An 18,605-nucleotide genomic window follows, 5' to 3' on the forward strand; every position below is an offset into this window, starting at 1 on the left:
TGGTGATCAAAAAAGGTTGTCAAAATAGCAAAGCAAGGTTATGCACCATTTGTATGTCTTCTGGGAGGGTTTTGCAGAGTATGTCATAGAGCTTGCTGTGTTGTCTTTGAAACTGATGCTTTGCAAGTGACAGAAATTGGAATTATGGCACAAATTCCTCTGTCTCAACCCAGGAAGGCATGCTTGTATAACCTTCTTCCTCTATCCTTCATAGTTCAGTGAGGTATGATAGAGAGGAACCAAATATATGTAAAGCAGTAAATAGAAGAAAATTTAAAATAGAGACATTTTCTAAAAAAGCCCTTCGCTGGAAGCTTTCATGAATTTCATACATTTTACAAAATGCATCCTGAAGACCAGTTCTAGTTCTTACAGATTAACAAGGTTCAGCCTAAATGAAATACAGTGCCTTTAAATATTTATGTTCTTTTATGTGTGTACGCATATAAAGGCACCTGGACATCTGGAGACTGGGATGATTGATTCATTAAAAGTATGCAATTACATGGATATACACGCATACATCCCATGTCCATGTATATACACATGTATTTGTATTAAATATGTACACTTCTATATTTGAGGTTGGTCTAAACTAAGCTCACAAAATGCCAAGGGGGCAGCATTCAAAAGTCTCAGCTCCAAATGTATTTTGCATTTGGGACCTATCTGTGATTTATCCTGTGGCCCTTCCTAAGGGAAATTGTAGGTCTTCATTTTGCCAACAAGTTCATGTGAGGAGACCCTGGAGAATCCCGTCGGAGACACAGGCGCTCTGGGGGTAGACAGCTTGCTTATGTAGAAACGATTGTGGAATTGACATCCTAATGATGAAAACAGATTGAGGACTTTATGAGACAGGACACAGTGTGTAGAAGGGGAGGTGCAGGCAGATATTCAGATGGAGTGAACTGCTTGAAGCGCTGTTGAAGCAAAGTCATCTGATGATTTGGCCCATGATATGTAAACAGCTCACTATGGAAGGTTATTATCTGAGGTAATTAACATCAATTAGTAAATAACCTATGATTGATTAGATCATTATCCACAGCCATTCTATATCTTCCAAATACTTTTCTTCCTTTGCACTCCAGCTTGCATTTTTCTCTGTTGAGCACCAAAGGAGGCACACAGCCACGTAAAATTTGTACAGAGTAGAAGAGAAGCAGCATCATATTACATATGCTATGTGATGAATCTAGTACAAATATTTTTATCCAAATATACATATACATATAGACTTTTTTTTTCAATGAACAGTATAAATACTTTACCTGGGGGATTATTCCCATGTGCAAAATGAAACAGTTTTTCCTGGGATTTAATCTTCTGCTTTGCTCATGTTCATATTCTCGGTAAAAAGTGGGTCACTGTCATAGCAGGAGAAACCTTGTTTCCTCTCTTCACTTTCCCATGTTTGCTGAGTGCTATGTAAGCACCACGGTAAGCATTTGATTCATATGCATTGTAGTTATTGGGCAGCAAGGTCTCTTTAAATTTGCATTCCTCTTGGAAAGCAGCCTAAAGAATAGGAAAGGGTAGGGGGAAAAACAGAGCAGGTACAATAAATATTTCATGCAGACTCAAGCAATTTTTCTGACTAGTGTTTTTACAGAAGAACTTGTTGCAGTGTGCAACAGGTGGTGCCAGGGTGACTGCATCCAACAATAAATCTCCCTCCTCAGTGCTGATTTGGTGTCAGATGAACTCAGATGCCACCTGTCCAGATAATGGCCTGTGTGCTTCCTGTGACAGATCGAGTTAATTCATCATAAATCATGGATTTCTTCATTTTATTTACAAGCAATGATTTCTGTCAGCATCATGCCATTTTGCCCAAATGATGTAGCTTTATTTCACACCTCTCCTCTGCAAGGGGTTCTGTAATTTATAAGAGAATGATATGCTGGCTGTCAAAGTCTTCAGTTCTCCTATAAACAGCAATGTCCAGGGAGAACTATTTGCTTGAATAAGGCATTTGGATAAGACCTCAGATCAGCACTAAATCTTCTCTTTTTTTAAATCATTAGTGATATTATATTTAGCTGATAGTGAGATATGCAGCAGGAAAAAATTTATATTTCTTCATGTCACATCACATAAATCCAATGAGAGGGAGTTATCTGGGAAAGGAGTTGCAAGGAAAAGCAGGAAACAAACACAGAGCACTGAGGAAATTAAAAGAGGAAGCAGAATAATTCCCTGACATCAAATGTCTGGCACATGAGACACCACCAGTGCTGTTCTATTTGGATGTCTTTGTAATAACACCATGCAAAGTTTGTAAGAGTTTAACTTAGGGGACTGCATTGTGCAAAGGAAAATGCACATCTCTTACAGCTTTTAAAAATGTCTTTGAAAATAAGCAAGACAGAACTGAACTGCAAAAAAAAAAAAAAAATCAAAGGGAGCTCTGAAGCCAGACCCTGCATTTCTTTAGAAAGACCTAGTCAAGCAAAGCAGTTGTGCTTGTGGCACCTTTTAGGTACTTGAAACCAGACAAGAACCTTAAAATGTTCCACTCTCATTACCTGTGTGAGAAGGAATCTGTCAAGTTAGTAATGGCGACGGGTCCGTCACAACATTTGGTATTTTATTACACAACTGAAATGCTATGTTGAAATTACAGATATTTCAAAGGAAATGACTTTGGTGTTGACAAAAAAGACAAATGCAGTCAGTGCCATTCATTACTGTGAGATGGACTGCTTTTGCCAGAGTCAGCCTCTTTCAAACGCGCTTCCTAACAAGCGCCTTTTCTGCTGGATGTTGAGACTAGAGATGCCTTGCTCACGCCTCAGAGATTAAATTGCATTTAGATGGCATAGCTAGCACTTTCTAGATGAGGATGATGGTGATGGTGTTTCAGTATGACTTGCATACCGTTGTTAATAGCTATTATTGTTTTCTCACCCTTTGGGACTGATCTCAAAAAACTGGTCCTTAAAATAACCCCAAGCACATATGTTGACTTTGTAGGGTAGGCGTCCTATTTATTCTTCATGGTGGGGTTGTTTTTGGTAGGGGGAGGCATGTGGCCGTGATTTTACTAATGATAGCTAGTATAGATAGCTCTAATTGTACCTCTCCTACAGACACCTGTATGCGCACACATATGCTTGCAACCACATACACACACACACACTCATGGACGTACACACACACTTTTCGTCCTAGGGTTTTTTCCAGACCACATCCTTCTGCTTTATATACAACACAAAAGGACATCAACAGGATTCAGTCTTACTAGAACATGTTTGCAGTGTTGAGTCCTTAGAAGAAGCTGCCTAATTAATCTGTGCTATTTGCAGAATACATTCATTTTCCTAGGGTACTCCATGTACAATCTTATTGGGAAGCTTTAAAATAACAGACCTCTAACAGCCATGCTGCTTGTCGCACTAAATAACACTGGTGAACTGGGCTGGGCAGGCTCCCTGTAACTGAAAGGCTATTTTCTCCACTTGCAATCAGAGATTTCCAGGGGGGAAAAAACCAACAAAACTTTCGCAGCCTTTGTTTAAGCCTTGAAAAACTATTTGCAGTTGTACTCACCGTTCCGTATAGCTTCCCCTTGTTGTTCATTGCGATGAAGAGAGCACTATTCACACCAAACAGGCTAACAACACCTCTCTCTACAGTGGATATTTCAAAGAGACCTGAAAAATAAGTTCAATAGAAGTGTTATCACAGAATTTACAGATAATCAAGGGCAATTCAGACATAATTGATTTATTTCAAAACCCTAATGAACACATGATATTTTCTTTATTAGAATTATCTCCCTAGTCCAGCATAATGAAAACACACAGACGACCTTGGTTTTTCCTGCATGCCATAGGATTTTAAAATAATTCTGGAATAGTAGTCACATGCTGTATAATCCTTTTGCTCTATCAAACTCTTTTGATCTGTCAGACTCGGGCTTTCTAATAAGTAAATTATTTTTATCTAATATGATATAATTACAGAGTGTTTGCTATTGAGCTTTAGAGAAGTGCGGTTTGCATTTTGAAGTCCTCCATGGTACCTTAGCTGCAAAAGATTTTAGCAACTACATGAAACTCAAATCCATAGGGCTAATGCTTGTCTTTTAGTCTTACGGTTTTACAGAACAGCACCTGTGAGAACAAGCAAACCAGGAACAGCAAGCCCCTTCGATGACTGAGTGACCCAAAAGTACCAGCCGGCCAGGATTCAAAAACCATGCTTTGGCACTCTGAGCTCAGCAACAACCTCCTGAATTCAATAGGAAAATGAGAAGGTGAGGAGTGAGCAAATGCAGCAGAGAGACAGTTTTCAACCTGGTTTGTCTTTTCTCATCTGTGCAGTAAAGCAGAGTAAAAATAAATTGTGTCTAAATTTGTCTAAGCATTTGTGACATGTTTCAGCCTGGAGGGTTCTAATGTTTATTGATCCCAGAGACTTTCAAAAGGCAACAGATGTAGCACAGATTAATAATATCAAGTAATAACATTTGCATTCTATGAAGGGTAATTACTAGAGTTCACAGCAATTAAGTGACATCTATTCTATTTCATTTCTGGATGCAACTCACTGTATTGGTTTTCATTGTGAACTCCGCTTATCCTTCCGTCTGGGAGGATTTGAAGGTGAAACCCGATGCCCACGTTGCAGTAAAGCCTCCGCTGCCTCTTGATTCCTAGCAAATAGTCACTCTCCCAGTTCACATCTGACTTCTCCCCTGACATCCCAGCAATGGACCTGGACAACAGAGATTGCCATCCTCTTTCCAGCAATGTGCCATTAGTTCTGCTTACAACTGGATGTGTTGAAGCAATCCCAGCTAGAAAACCCAGGAGAACGAAAGCAGGCAACGTCCGGTGAACGCTGGCTTCGCAGGACATAGTGATGAGAAGTCTTTGTGCAGTGGCCATCCGGTTCACCTCCTGGGCACGTGGTCAGAATTAATGGCCCTAAAAATACCGCCCTTCTTGTTTTTCTCCCTTCAGCATGGCGGCAGAGGCTTATTTTTGGAAAGCAAATAGAGATTGCTGACATGAAACTAAAGCCCGATAGCAGTTGGGTTGGAAGCAGAGACAGGCCAGCAGGACTCAAACTGGTGGGGACCATGTTTTGTAGATCCTGCTCTCTGGTGGGCAGCCTCAGTTATATTTGATTGACCCATCTTTATAGTGCAGAGGCTGTCCCTCCCCACATCATCACTCTGACATCAACAGCTTGCCAAAGGTAAGCCTGCCACGGCTGTAACACTAACCTGCTGTCCTCCCAGGCTGGCTGAGGTTTGATGAATGCTGTCACCCAAGACTGGAGGCAGGAGTGGGGTTTCATTGGCTGCTGAAAGCGAAGGAGTCAAATTGGCCGGGCAGTCAGAGGCCTCACAGGCAGCTTCCTTATTTAGAGAAGAAGGTGTAAAAACAGTTATGGACCTCATCAGTGAGCAATGAAAACTTTGCAGTCACTTCCTTGGCGGCACGGTCACTGGGTGTACGTCAGGGCAGTGCAGTATTTGGGGAGAATTGGCTTGAAGTGGCCACTGCTCTTTTTGTACATACCCAGCAAATCCAAGGCACCTCTTACTATAGCGATCCACACGCTCACAGCTTGTCTGTACCTCTAAGAGGAGTGCTCCTGATGGTTAACAGAGAGGTAAGCCATGTTAAAGGGAGAGGAAGCCCCTGGGCTTGCTCCTACTGTTTGTATGCAGGCACATTGCTGCTGCTTGCGGCAGCAATTCTGCCGAGCAGGGCGTGCAGGCTGGATCTTGCAGTTACACGTAGCTGGGCATATTGATATGTTCTTAAGTGTTCATGTTTTTCACTGAGGTGACTTCCAAATGATCACATTTATTTGGGGAGGTTGTGTGCCTCTTGCAGGGATGCAACTGTATTTGTGTTTGCAAGACAAGGGCTTAGGTAACGTGCTAAAGGGGAAAAAGGGAAATGGCCACACCTCCTTACTGTTTCACTGTCTCTTTTCCTCAAGCCCAAATACTCTTTTTTTTGGTAATAATGTATAAGCATCTTAATTTTCCTCTTCTTCCTCAGGTGGTCTTACTTGTTTCCCCTCATTTTTTCACCGATGCTGTTTCAGCTTCTTTGGAGCTCGACAGATTAGACTTTTATCTTAATCAGTTTCACAGGACTTATTAACACATTAATGGGAGGAAAATGGCTGAGATTTATGCAAGTATTTTTGCCAGTATGTCTGCCAGCTTTTCACAGCACAGAACTTGCATCGTCTATGTCATTTTAGATGCCTGCACGTTAGTAAAAAGAGTACCTAGAAGCCCAGTTGAACTGTGCACACCCGGCGTGATATAAGCTTCACATTAAGAGGGGTGTAATATGAGGCCTTGGATACTGCAGACACTCAAGCAGGAGCGGAGCACCGTGAGCAAAGGGGAAGTGATGGCAGCCCTGAGACAGGTGAGCACTTAGATTCAGTGACGTATGAAATACTGATTATTCTCGAGAGAGAGGCTCAGCTATAAAAAGATTGGGAACCACTGGACTAGACCCTGGCTTGTGCCTGGTGGCGTTTCAAAGCCCCTCTGCCTTTGTTGAAGCAGCACTGGGAATATCTTCTGCCTTTTGCTCACAATGAAACTCTTCAGACCCTTTTCGCTTCTGATTTTTACTTCGTCTCATGTTTTTTCAGCTATGTAAAGTGCATAGGTAATATTTAGCAAGGAATAATACTAGTATTTTACACCCCCTCAGCATAGCTGCTGCCTTTATGAGAGGCCAGCATTGGTGGGAAACGGAGTCCAGGGTCACTGTTATGAGGATGGAGCACTGATTTCCTAGGTTGCCTTATGCTACAGTCTGAAGACCTGCCAATGCATGCAACTCCTGGAAACATTGCCTAATCTCAGAGCCATCACTGTCTGTAAAATATGCATTGTAATATTTTCTTTCCAATTGATTTTTTTTTCCCCCTAGAGAATGTTTCAAGTGTAATTGTGCAGTTTGCTCATGACCAGTGTCCTTGGAGGGAAATCAGAATACAGCTGCCAATCAGCAGGCCAAGCAGCATCTTGTGGTTTCACGGGTTGAGGGAGGAAGGTGCAGAGCTGGCTTTCCGTCATTGGCTTTTGATCCCCTTTCCATCTTTGTGTCTCCTTTGTCAGATTTCTCATAGCAAAGCCAAGGCATGGGCTAAAAAAGCTTCTCTAACTTGTGCTGGCGCATCTGCCACTGCAGATTCCCAACAAGCTGTTCTGATGGCCCAAGTCAAAGGAACACTTTGTGGGATGCACTCTGTCGCATCCCAGTACTCTTGATCCTAGAATGAATACTAGATGATAGTACAAAAAACGGGGATAAATTCTGCCAAGTCTGTGGGATGCATTGCTTTTAGCCCGGCTGGAAAGTGGCTGCTGAGAGCTGTGGTGGGCCAGGGTAGCTAGACCAGGGGACAGCCCCCCATCTACAGTTTCTTGCTGAGCATACTGTATGTAAAGGGTGGTCAGATTGATTGCCTGCAAAAATCAAGACTTCTCTTGCTTGATCTGGAAACCGAACCAAATACCTAAAAATTGTGATTTCACTGGGACATCTGGCCCTCATAAGACCAAGAGTCTTAGTATCTGGCCTAAGACCAAATGGTGTGCAGCTGGGAGATGAAGTGTATACCGTAGTCTTGTACTGCACAGCAATTCTGCATTGGAGCTGAAATGAGTCTTGAACCATTCTATAGTCTGATCTGTGGCCAGCAGTTTGCTGAGTTTCTGTGTATTAGCAAAGTGGTCTGAAAATGAACTGCCATGTAAATTCTGGAGCTTCTGATTCAATTAGGCAAGTCTTGTTTCCACTGAAAGATGTCTCATTCTGGTTAAGCTTGTCCTCTTGGCCCATGAAGCAACTGTTTCCAGAAAACGCACTGTAACCTTTTGATTTTCAGACAGCATGTTGTCCTGGCTTCATGTGCCCAGTGAAATTTGGAAGGCATCAAGGAAGACACCAATAGCATTTGCAGTGAAATAAATCCTGTGAACTCCAAAACGGTAAAAATTTACTTCAGCAATCAAGCTCTGCTTACTCAAAATCTTAAGACTCAGGATGACAGTGCTTACTGCCTAATTAAAGTAACGAGTTTTCATTGTCAGTATTTTAGTACAATATTAAAATAACCCTCCTTTGGAACATAACAGTACGGATCCACTTTCAGATAGCCTAGGAAAAGCCACGCAGCTGAGCAGTAACATGATATGGATGTAGAGCACGTCTTTCAAAAATGCATGATGACTTAGGGTCCTAAGTTCCATTTTCAAATCTCTTAAAAGTCTCTTCCTATTTTAAGGCCTGGAAAGAGCAATCCCTCATTCAAACACAGAAGGACAGACTAAAATTGTTCACCTTGCCTGTGTTGAAGACCCAGGCTGGTGGTGGAACAGAGGAGAAAGGAAATTTCCAGGTGACAAATCTGACTGTTGTGGCAGGGCAAGTATTGCAGGCTCTGGATAACTTGCATAAAGCTCTGTATGACCAGGGAGCCCCATCAGACCCTCCTTAGGCTAACGGGATTTGTTGGCCAGCATGTAGAGATTAGTAACATGAATACTAGGACTATCATGAATGAAATAAGAATCACACTATGAAAGCAGCAGAAAAAAATAATAGAGCAAGGGTTGCAGGTATTGATATCCAAGGCCCCAACAGCCATAAAACTGTTAAACACTGAAGACTGTGTTGCTGGCATCAATTTAAAATAATTATCTTCCCATTCTGCCACAAGGGCTGTCACTGAGTTTTCACATGCTAATTTCCTACAGGCACAAATGACAGAACATATTTCTAATATTTTTTTTTTACAGAAGAGGGAAAAAAAAAAAAGAAAGCTAGCTTGCTTGGAAAAAAACTTGGTTTACTGCTTATTCATGCTAGATTCATATTGTGAAGAGGGTATGTATGTCGAGCACAGGTATATCAAACATACCCATCTTTTTCTCCTGAGGAGTTACCACAGAAGCTAGTTCATAGGGACATGGAGCAACTTTGCTGTGTTTGCACATAGACAGGGTTATGGGCAAATCTTGCTCTTAGTGATATGACCACAAATTCCTTCTTGCAGCAGGACTGTTCTCAATGTACCATGATGTAACATAGCAGAACTTGCATCCTTTATCTTTACCGTTTTCTGCAACTGTCCTAGGCTTATGCCTGTTCAAAGCTTGGCATAGAAACCCAGAGGTAGGAAGCCCTCTGGGAAAGGAAACTGTGTTTCAGCTTCTCTTCTATACTAGGGTCTGAGGGAAGGAGGCAGCCCTCATAGCCTGCAGAAGGTGTTGGTGTTGAGTTGGAAGGGGAACAGCCAAAGCTGTGGGTGATTGCACTGACTACCCTGTGGAGCTCTTGCCAGTGCAGGTTGAAGGAGACTTGGAGATTTGGAGCTCTCTGGAAGTGCAGAAGAATCCTCCTGTGGTGCAGAGCTGTCAGTGAGATGCATTTTAGTGCAGCTGACTTTCTGGTCCTTCTCCATTCGTGGCACAATAAAATCTCACCAGGAACAGTTCTGAGGTGGCCATGACTGCCTCGGAATATCTTATAGAGGTTAAAGTGACAAGTTACAAGACAGAGCACTGACTCCGCAGTGAACTTGTGGGTTCCCAGGCTGGTGTTCTGCACACCAGCCCACACTGCCTCTCTCATCACCTCCTCAGCTGTTCCCACTCCACAGGGACAGGCAGTCCAAGGGCAACATGCTGAGCTTAAAAAAAAGAAGTGACAGCCGCCAGCCCCCACAGAGATCTGTTCAGTGTTATTTATTAGAATAGTGGAATGACATGGAACATGTTTAATCTGGATTTAGTTTGTTACGTGTGTGGTTTTCTCCTTATGGCAGGAACAGGGACACTGGAGGAACAAGGATGCTAAATGCTCCATTTAGGTAGCATTATTAATAGGAAAGCAAAAATAACTTGTTTTTGTTGTTGGTCACCATGAGGTTTTGTCCAAGAGGCCATCTGGCCAGACCTCTGGGTGATTCCTGATGATGGAAGCCATTCAGATTATTTGCTGCAATCTAGTAAAAAGGCAATTTCTGCCATTTGCCAGGTAACTGTGTCTTGTGTTGTGTACCATTAACTCAGTTGAGGACTTTCTCTTGCATGTCAGTTCTTCATCTGTTGGTCTGGATCCCTCCTCAAATTTCAGAGAGGTCTGAATCCTGGGCCTTTTCTGCAGTCATCTGAACTCTTTCCTGGTTTTGTCAAGTTTTTTTCCTGCAGGGTGGGCAACATTGAGGGTCTAAAGCTTGTAATCCAGCCTTAATAGCTGTTGTGATTTGTTGTTTAATTTACACAGAAAGGATGCTGCCTTTGACATCTCCTCCTGCCCTCTTCCCCAACCCTCTTCCCATTCCTCCTGCTGTGTTGGTGGGGGAAGAGAAGGCAGGAAGATGCTGGGTGTGTAGATACTGCATTCCTGAGTCCTGACCACAGCTACCTGGAAGTGAAGCTCCTCAGATCCCTGATACTTAGGGAGTATGGTTTAGTCTTTAAATGGAATACAAGACTTGAACCAAAGCATAACAGATGTTTCTAGCACACAACTGGATTGCCTGCTGGTCCCCAGGAGGTGAGGGAAAGCAACACTACGTCATGTTTCGGCTACACTTACTGCGTCTGAAGTCTTCAAAATCCTGTAAGGCAGACAGGTATGTAACCCTTGTTGTTGTGTTGCTCTTCCACAGAGGAAGGATGAATGAGTTACTGCAGAGTGAGGAGAAGGGGAAGGGGTCAAGATGCAGGGCCTCCCACCACAAGAGGAGAGGAGAGACTGGTTCTAGGAAAAAGAGTCCTTAGGCCACTTGGGATGGGAAGCTACTTTGAATTCAGACACCAGTGTGAAGGTGCCTAGATTTCGGTGGGTCCATGTGCACTGAGGATCTAAGCTTGCAGTACAGTCATTGGGGATCTAGTTAATACAGTCAAAGAGCCCAGTAACGGATACAACTCACCAGCCAGTAAGTGTCTTCTTCAGGGTGAGCTGAAGCACTCTCGGGACTCCACTACCTTCATTGACAAGGTCCCTGTTTCACAGGAGCTGAGGCACATGGAGACACCTAAATGGAAGTCTTTTACTCTTGGAGATGAATCCCTTCCCCAGCGCCCAGCAGCCTACCTGGCAATGGAGCAGCAGACTGCAGGTAAAGGTGTGGGGGCTGGTGGTGGATCCAGCAGCATCTCCAGTGACAGTGTCTGCTTGGAAACCTCTTGCACCTCTCTCCCAATGGCACAGACATGTTTCTCAATCAAAGTCTGAAAAGCAATCTCAAGTCCATAATATGAAGCCCTGCAGACACTTCACACATACTTGCATCAGGCAGGGGTCTCAGTATTCTGGCTGCAGTATCCTGGATGTTTTCGGGGGTGAGGGCTGTTTCAAAGACCATGTTCCTTTGTTTTGTGCTAGAGCATTTGCGCATTCCCAGATACATACGGGTGGGTGGAGAGTGGCTGCACAATGATGTGCCTCATCCTCACCCTTGCTTGCATCCAAATCTGCACTTGGGAGAACTTTTTAAAGGGCATCAAAACTCCAGACTGAGCTAAAGGTGGCCCATGCAGGGTTTTGGAAACCCCTGGCTACTGTTGTCAGCTGCATGTGCTTTCCTTGTGATTAAGCCCCGTAGGGCTACCTAGCTAGCAGGAGTTCAGGGACACAAGTCTCACCAGCCACCTCCCAAAAGCTGGGTCATGCTCTGAATACTTTGTGTAACCAGAACAAGTAAAATAGATTCTCCAAATCCTTTATGTTTCTGAAATTAAATTGCAGGAGCCATGGGATTCCAGCTGCCTGTTTCTGCCCCTGTCATACCCACGGCAGGTTTCGCAGACTCAGCCTTATCCTGCCTGTTGCAGAAATACCTTGTTTCTTCCTTGGGTGTTTCATTTATTTGTTCTGCAATGTGCCAGAACACTGGTATTGCATATACAAAAAGAGCAAGCATGTAATACCTCATACAGGGAGGAATTTTAGACTGTCAATGATATTACTGAAGAACTCATCATGTCTTCCCCATTAATCTTCTCCCTGATTCCTTAACTCCCTGAGTAACTAGTGAGTCAGAGTCACAGAAAGATTCACATTAGAAGGGACCTGGGGAGGTCATCAAGTTCAACCTCCTGCTCCAAGCAGCACTAAAACTCCAGAGCAAGAGCAGGTTACCCAGTCAAATCCTTAACCTCATCAGGCAGCAGCACGAACAGGGCTGCTCCACAAGGGAAGGCAAGCCAGCAGCTGAGGGTGACCGCAGCGTGGGCAGGGGCAGTGCCTTCAGCCAGGGCACAGTCCCAGGTCCTCACCAGCACCCAAACTGGGTGAGTGGAGCAGGGGTGCTGATACTAACAGGTCCCATCAACAGTCCACTGCTCAGCTCACAAAGGCAAGGTAACCAGTCAGGTCCTGGGTCAAACCAGGAAATCCAAACAGCAGCACGGGAGTTCCTGGGAACCATTCTGGGAACAGGCACACCTCTGCTGTAGCTTAGGCCAGGACTGACGGCACAGGGTGCAGTTTGGAGGGCATAGGTGGGGCTGTACAGAGCAATACAGCCGCCTGGAGCGCTCAGGGCTCTGAAAAGGTATCCTCAAAGACAGGAGATTCCCTGCCCTCTTTGGCTGCCCATTCTGTGGTGCTGCACCACTGTTAAGGGTAAATATTTTTTCCTTATAGAACTTTGTCCTTAAAATTGTCCAAAAGATTCGATGCTCTGCCTTCAATTCCTGGGAGCATAAATCAGACAGCTGTCAGCTTGAACTTTTTGATGGCTCCAAAATGTCATTTTAGCTTAAGGATGGAGCTGGTATTTTCCTTTCATGTTGCTCTTTATGTGAACCTCTATAAATAGGCAAACGAGTTGTAAGGGCAAGGGAGTTTTAGTTCTTTGTTATTTAGTATAAATAAGTTGTTTCCCAGGACTGATTAAAAGGGACCTGAGGTTGAACTATAAAAGTAACAGTAGATTTTTCATTCCCTCTTTGAAAATGTGCATATAAAACTATATCCTGTTCTCATCACCAGAGGTCTAGCAAAGCTACAGGCTGTATTCTCAGAAAGCTGCCTAGATGGGTGGCTAAAGCTCAGTTAGCCACCAGAGATTCATCACAGAGAATGTTCATTGGCTAAATGAAGAAACGAGGCCATTTCAGAAATGATCTACATTCTGGCCAGATTTGCAGGCTAAAGCGAACAGAATTAGTTTTCATACATAAATGCAGTAATTCAGGTTTTGTTCCTCTAGCTCCTTTTCTGAATAGGGGAAATAGGGTGATTTTTAGATCAACAGCAGGGCGAGTAATACAGCAAAGGGGGCTGAAGCTGTATCACAGCATACTGAGGAGCTCCAAATTCATACAGACCTTGCAAGAGACCAGGAATGCAAGACAGTTGAGCTATTTAAGGGAATATAACTGATAAGACTTAGTTCTGCAAAGAAAGATTAAGGGGGAAGGCCTCTCCAGGAAATGGAGAAAAAGGAAGAAGAATAGCAAACCCACATCATTTTGAGACAGAAAGGTGATGATGTTGTATTCAAAGATACCAAAAGAGACTGGAAGGAATTTTGCAGGCACATGTATGGAAATATATCTTGGAAATTGTAAGGAGTACATCAGATCTGCAGGAGCATACAGGAAAAAAGTAGAAATGGTTAAAGTACAGAGAAAATACTAAAAAATATATGGAGAATAGGCACCTAGTAAGTATTGTGGCTTACATCATCAAGGACCAAAGATATGTGGCAGATGGCTGGGATCAACCAGTACCTAACTTTTCGCAAGTTGCTCTTGTGGAATCTGTGGTCGTTAGCTCCTGTGGAACCTGGGACTGTTCACACACTCAAAATTAGGCACAATCAGCTGTTGCAGATTGCTGAACTGGCCTGACTTCCAGCAGTAAAGATAGGAACATGTAGAAGTAGTTTTATGATTAGAGCATTAAGGAGTAGAGGGTGTAAAATAAGCAGAGGTAGTGAACCTCTTTTTGGTATCAGTATTACGGAAGAAGTGAAGGAGACAAGACAGGCTATATCTCAGTGCAAGAACAGGATTAGTAAAGATATTATAAAAAGAAACATGGAAAAGCTAAAATAGGGAACTGAAAAAGTGGAACTGAACCATAATATGAGCTCTAGTCATTCTATGGGACCTGTACAGCTCCTGTGGAAAGCTGTGTAGAGTTGTGCTCTGTTGGCATCTTCTGTGCTTGAAGAAGGGATACATTTATGACACAACTGCAGCATTTAAATTTTGTGAATTCTCCACAGAAGGATGACAGAGTAATTCCCCTGATGATATACAGGACTTATTCAAAAGGCATCATTCTGAGACAAATTAAAATATTTTTTCTTTACTAGGAGGCTAAAGGTCTAAAATGCTACAAACAGTTTAGCAATACTTTGATCCTTGGTATGTTGCTGAGCGCAGCTTCAGCCTTTCCTTAAACATCTTCAATGTCTTTCAGCCCCCTGTGCATCCTAGTGGCTCTCCACTGGACTTGCTCCAATTTGTTGACCTCTCCTTTGTGCTGGGATGCCCCAAACTAGACATAGCACACCAGATGTGGCCTCACCAGTGCTAGCTATGGGAAATAATCGCTTCCCTCAACACTCAACCTCCTGGCTACATTCTTGCTAATGCAGCCCAGTATGTGGTTGGCCTTCCTCACCACAACTACGGCTTTAGGTTCAGCTTGCTCTCCACCAGGATTCCCAGCCTATTCTAAAAGCAAAGCTGCTCCCCCGCCAGTTAGTGCCCAGCCTGTATTATTGCTGGGAATGTCTTCCCAGGGCCACTAGACTTCCACTTTTTCCATTAGACCAGGTTGCTCAAAGCTCCATCCAACCCAGCTTTAAACACTTCCAGAGATGGGGCATCCTTCTCCGGGCAACCTGTTCCAATGCCTCACCACCCTCATAGTGAAGAATTTCTTCCTTATATCTAACCTAAATTTCCCCTTTTTCAGTTTAAAACCATTACCCCTTGTCCTATCACTACACGCCCTTGTAAAAAGTCCTTCCTCATCTTTCATGTAGGCCCCCTTTAGGTACTGGAAGGCTGCTATAAGGTCTCCCCAGAGCCTTCTCTTCTCCAGGCTGAACAACCCCAACTCTCCCAGCCTGTCCTCATAGGATAGGTGATCCAGCCCTCTGATCATACTCATGGGCCTCCTCTGGACTCACTTCAACAGGTCCATGACCTTCTTATTTTGGAGGCCCCAGAGCTGGACGCAGTATTCCAGGTGGGGTCTCACAAGAGTAGAGTAGAGGGGCAGAATCACCTCCTTTGAGCTGCTGGCCACACTTCTTTTGATGCAGCCCAGGATACGGTTGGCTTTCTGAGCTGTGAGTGCACATTACCAGGTCATGGTGAGCTTCTAATCAACCAACACCTCCAAGTCCTTCTCCTCAGGGCTGCTCTCAATCCATCCTCCGCCCAGCCTGTATTTGTGCTTGGGATTGCCCTGACGCAGGTGCAGGACCCTGCACTTGCCTTATTGAACCTCATGAGGTTCACAGAGGCCCACCTCTCAAGCCTGTCAAGGTCCCTCTGGATGGCATCCCTTTCCTCCAGTGTGTTGACCATACCACACAGCTTGGTGTCATCAGCAAACTTGCTGAGGGTGCACTCAATCCTACTGTCCATGTGCATTTATTAATGCCAGACTGCATGAGAATCCTGCCAACACATTCTTCCAGCTTTTCAGGATCCATCTGTATGCCAGCCCTACCCTCATTGTATCAGCTCTTCCTAAAATTTGTTGTTGCCAACTGCAAACTTGCTGAGTCAGTGAAAACAAACTAATCTGGTGCTAGTGACAGATTCTTCCTCAGATGCCCACTGCATTTATGCAGCATGTTGTTTCCACTCTCCAAATTATCATTCGTTGTGATTTTGTACTGTGTGGTCATCCCACATAGCACCCATAATAAAAACAATGTAAGGTTGGGGTTTTGCCAGAAAAGACCTTGTTCTTTAACCTCATATTTTTAACACCCTCTTTTTAATCTGTGTGTGATTCTAGATGTTTTCCTACTAATCCGTGACTGTACAATACAGCTAAACTGACTGAAGCTTCCTGCCAAGGTACAACCCAAATACAAGGTGAGATCAATAAACCCAGTTTTAATCTGGTTAATTATAATGGTCATTGGGTAATATTTTTAAAGCCTGCAAGTCCCATTTTCAGAAAGGCACCCACTTCTCTGTGTCAAAATATCCTCTGCTCCCAGTGCATTGAAGGGTCCCCAATACTAGTGCTATTTTTCACACGGGAATCTGGGACCTGTTGAAGAGCTGTCTGTGAGTAAGTAGAACATGAGTGCCCTCTCTCCAAGTATCATGCAGGTTTGCAAGTTTCTCTGGTTCAGGACTGCCTCCTTCCTTGCCCTGAAATGATAATTTCTGTTACTTACTCTGATATGAAAGTAGCAAATCTGAGCACAAAATAAATGCTTTGTATTTAAGGCTGCAGCCACCTTGTTATTTCTTCGTCAGGAACCGCAATGTAAGCTATTTGTTGTGATGGCTTTTAACATATGGAAGATCAAGATCAGATTCCTAAAATATTCTGAAAAACAGTTATAGCTTTAACAGTGACTGTAGTTAAATATAAAACCTAAGTAATTTGTTCTATTAAAAAGTCAGAGTCTTATTTTTATCAAGTGATGTTATGAAGGCATGTTCTAAATCAGCCAAAAGCTCTTGTAGCAATAAGAGCTTCACTTCTGCAATTTTTAACAGCCCAATTAAGTTTGTGTGGCTTCTTTGTGCATTTTGTTAGCACAGAATTCTTCCTCTAACACTGACCAGATCAGGCAGACTCTAGAAGATTAAACACTTGAAGAAGACACAGGCAAGTAAAATGCAAGAGCTGCATAATAACATTGAGTTTATTTTTTGCCTGCAACGGCGAGTCTCATTTGGACAGGGTCAAGCTGTGATGGGCACACAGGACTAAGAAGTGCAAACACACATTTCATGCTTTCATACAACATTTCTCCTCTTGACATCCTTCTCCATACTGTTGTGCACTTCTCCATATGCATAGGCCCGGTTTAAGATTACGCTGCTAATGATGATATGCAACTATTCCAAGCATCCTTTAACCAGAATGCATATTCCATGCAGGATTAAAGAATAGTTTGTCTGATGCACACTAGACAGGCGGTATGGAGCAGGGTCAAGGCAAGCATGTAGCAGAGCTCTGAAATTTCCTTTTTGATCAAGCAAGCAGTGAGCATATGTTCGCAGCTGGAATGTGTGCTCAACTTACTAAAGTGGAGTTTCAGTACTGACCTTTTGCTGCATTCCTCCAGCAGCAGTAAAATGGTTCTGCTTAAGTAAACTGACATATACCACGTGCAAACCCAGCTGTCTTCTCCAGCCCACCATTTCTCCTACTGTTACAAAAAGCCTGAAGGTATGAGAATGCTGTAATTTAATGTGTAATAATCCCTCATGAAAATAATGTTGTGAAAAATAATTGTGCTCATGGCACAATAAAATCCACCTGGAGAAACTGGTTTAAGAACTGGTCGCAGGAGTGCATATTAATGGGTCCTGGATTGTTGTACTTTATTACTGTCTGGTTGACACAAACACAGGAGGTTAAAGCCTCTTGCACCATCTCCTGTTGAATCCTGTTGCCATCTCCAGCTTGACCCATCCTGACTTCTCTTCGGTTGCTTTATGTTTGCCACCTTTGTTCTTGTTCTTTGTTTTTCTAAGTGTCTGGCAAGTCTGGCCTGTGCACGACTGTGCTGTAAAAATTAAGATGGCTTACGCAGCAAGTCGGTGATCCGGCAGGCAGTTGTTACTGAGTAGATGCTGCTTTACAGAGCTACCCATGGCAGCGAGCACTGCCATCGGTGCGAGCAGACCACAGGGAAACAGCCAGATTGTGCCCTTACAGTGTGGCATTGCACTGCGTGCAGACCAAGGTTTTCCCAGGTTTGTGATTCCAAGTACCCCTATTTATAAGATGCGTTAAACTTCAGACATGTGGGCTTGGCTTTCAGAAAGCACTGAATATCCCCCATCTGAAAGCCGACCTGCTTAAGCTGGCTTAGTCTGGATACTCAAAAATGAAGACATTGCTTGGTGTTTTGATAGCCAGAAGAGAGCTTTCCTTTATGTGCATGGCCTGAGCTTCTCAAAAGTCAGAACTGAATGCATCTTTCCCCATAAAAATGCAGAAAATACACAAATGACATGGATCGAGCGTGTATTGTATACAGCCTGCACTACCGCACTCTTGATGCCTTTTGGGGGGGAAGATGAAGACCCTGGTGAATGGGAAGGGCAGTCAGGAATGATCCAAAGGCTTTTTTTTTTAACCCTCTCATAGGAATAAGGGTGCTGTCTCCATTGCCCTGCTCAAATAAATACCTCAGCTTTGAGTGAGTTTTCTTCCCACTGCCATGACATCAGCTACTGCTGCTCATTGCTGCTGCCTTCCACTCAGACGGAGGTGGGTTAATTTATACAGGGCAACTGATGAGCGCTTCTGACCCACCTCACTTTGCCTTCAGAGGCTCAGGGAGCATTTTAGGGAGCATTTCACCCAGCGGAGGTGGCAACCTTCAGCAGAGAGGGAGTCAACCAAGGTGACCAGCTG

At 43.6% G+C, this 18,605-nt stretch overlaps 1 protein-coding gene across 1 annotated transcript; it reads right to left on the reverse strand.

Moving 5' to 3' along the window:
* Positions 1–1,344: 1,344 nt before the first annotated feature.
* On the reverse strand, positions 1,345–4,913 carry FGF6 (fibroblast growth factor 6; the record flags this gene model as incomplete). Its single annotated transcript, XM_082003944.1, has 3 exons — positions 4,559–4,913; positions 3,556–3,659; positions 1,345–1,521 (listed from the first exon to the last, which is right to left on the reverse strand). The coding sequence occupies exons 1-3, from the start codon at positions 4,896–4,898 to the stop codon at positions 1,345–1,347; spliced, it is 621 nt and encodes a 206-aa protein (XP_081860070.1). The 5' UTR covers positions 4,899–4,913.
* Positions 4,914–18,605: the final 13,692 nt, after the last annotated feature.

Source organism: Phaethon aethereus (assembly GCF_964289735.1).
Source record: "Phaethon aethereus genome assembly, chromosome: 1".
Taxonomy (NCBI): domain Eukaryota; kingdom Metazoa; phylum Chordata; class Aves; order Phaethontiformes; family Phaethontidae; genus Phaethon; species Phaethon aethereus.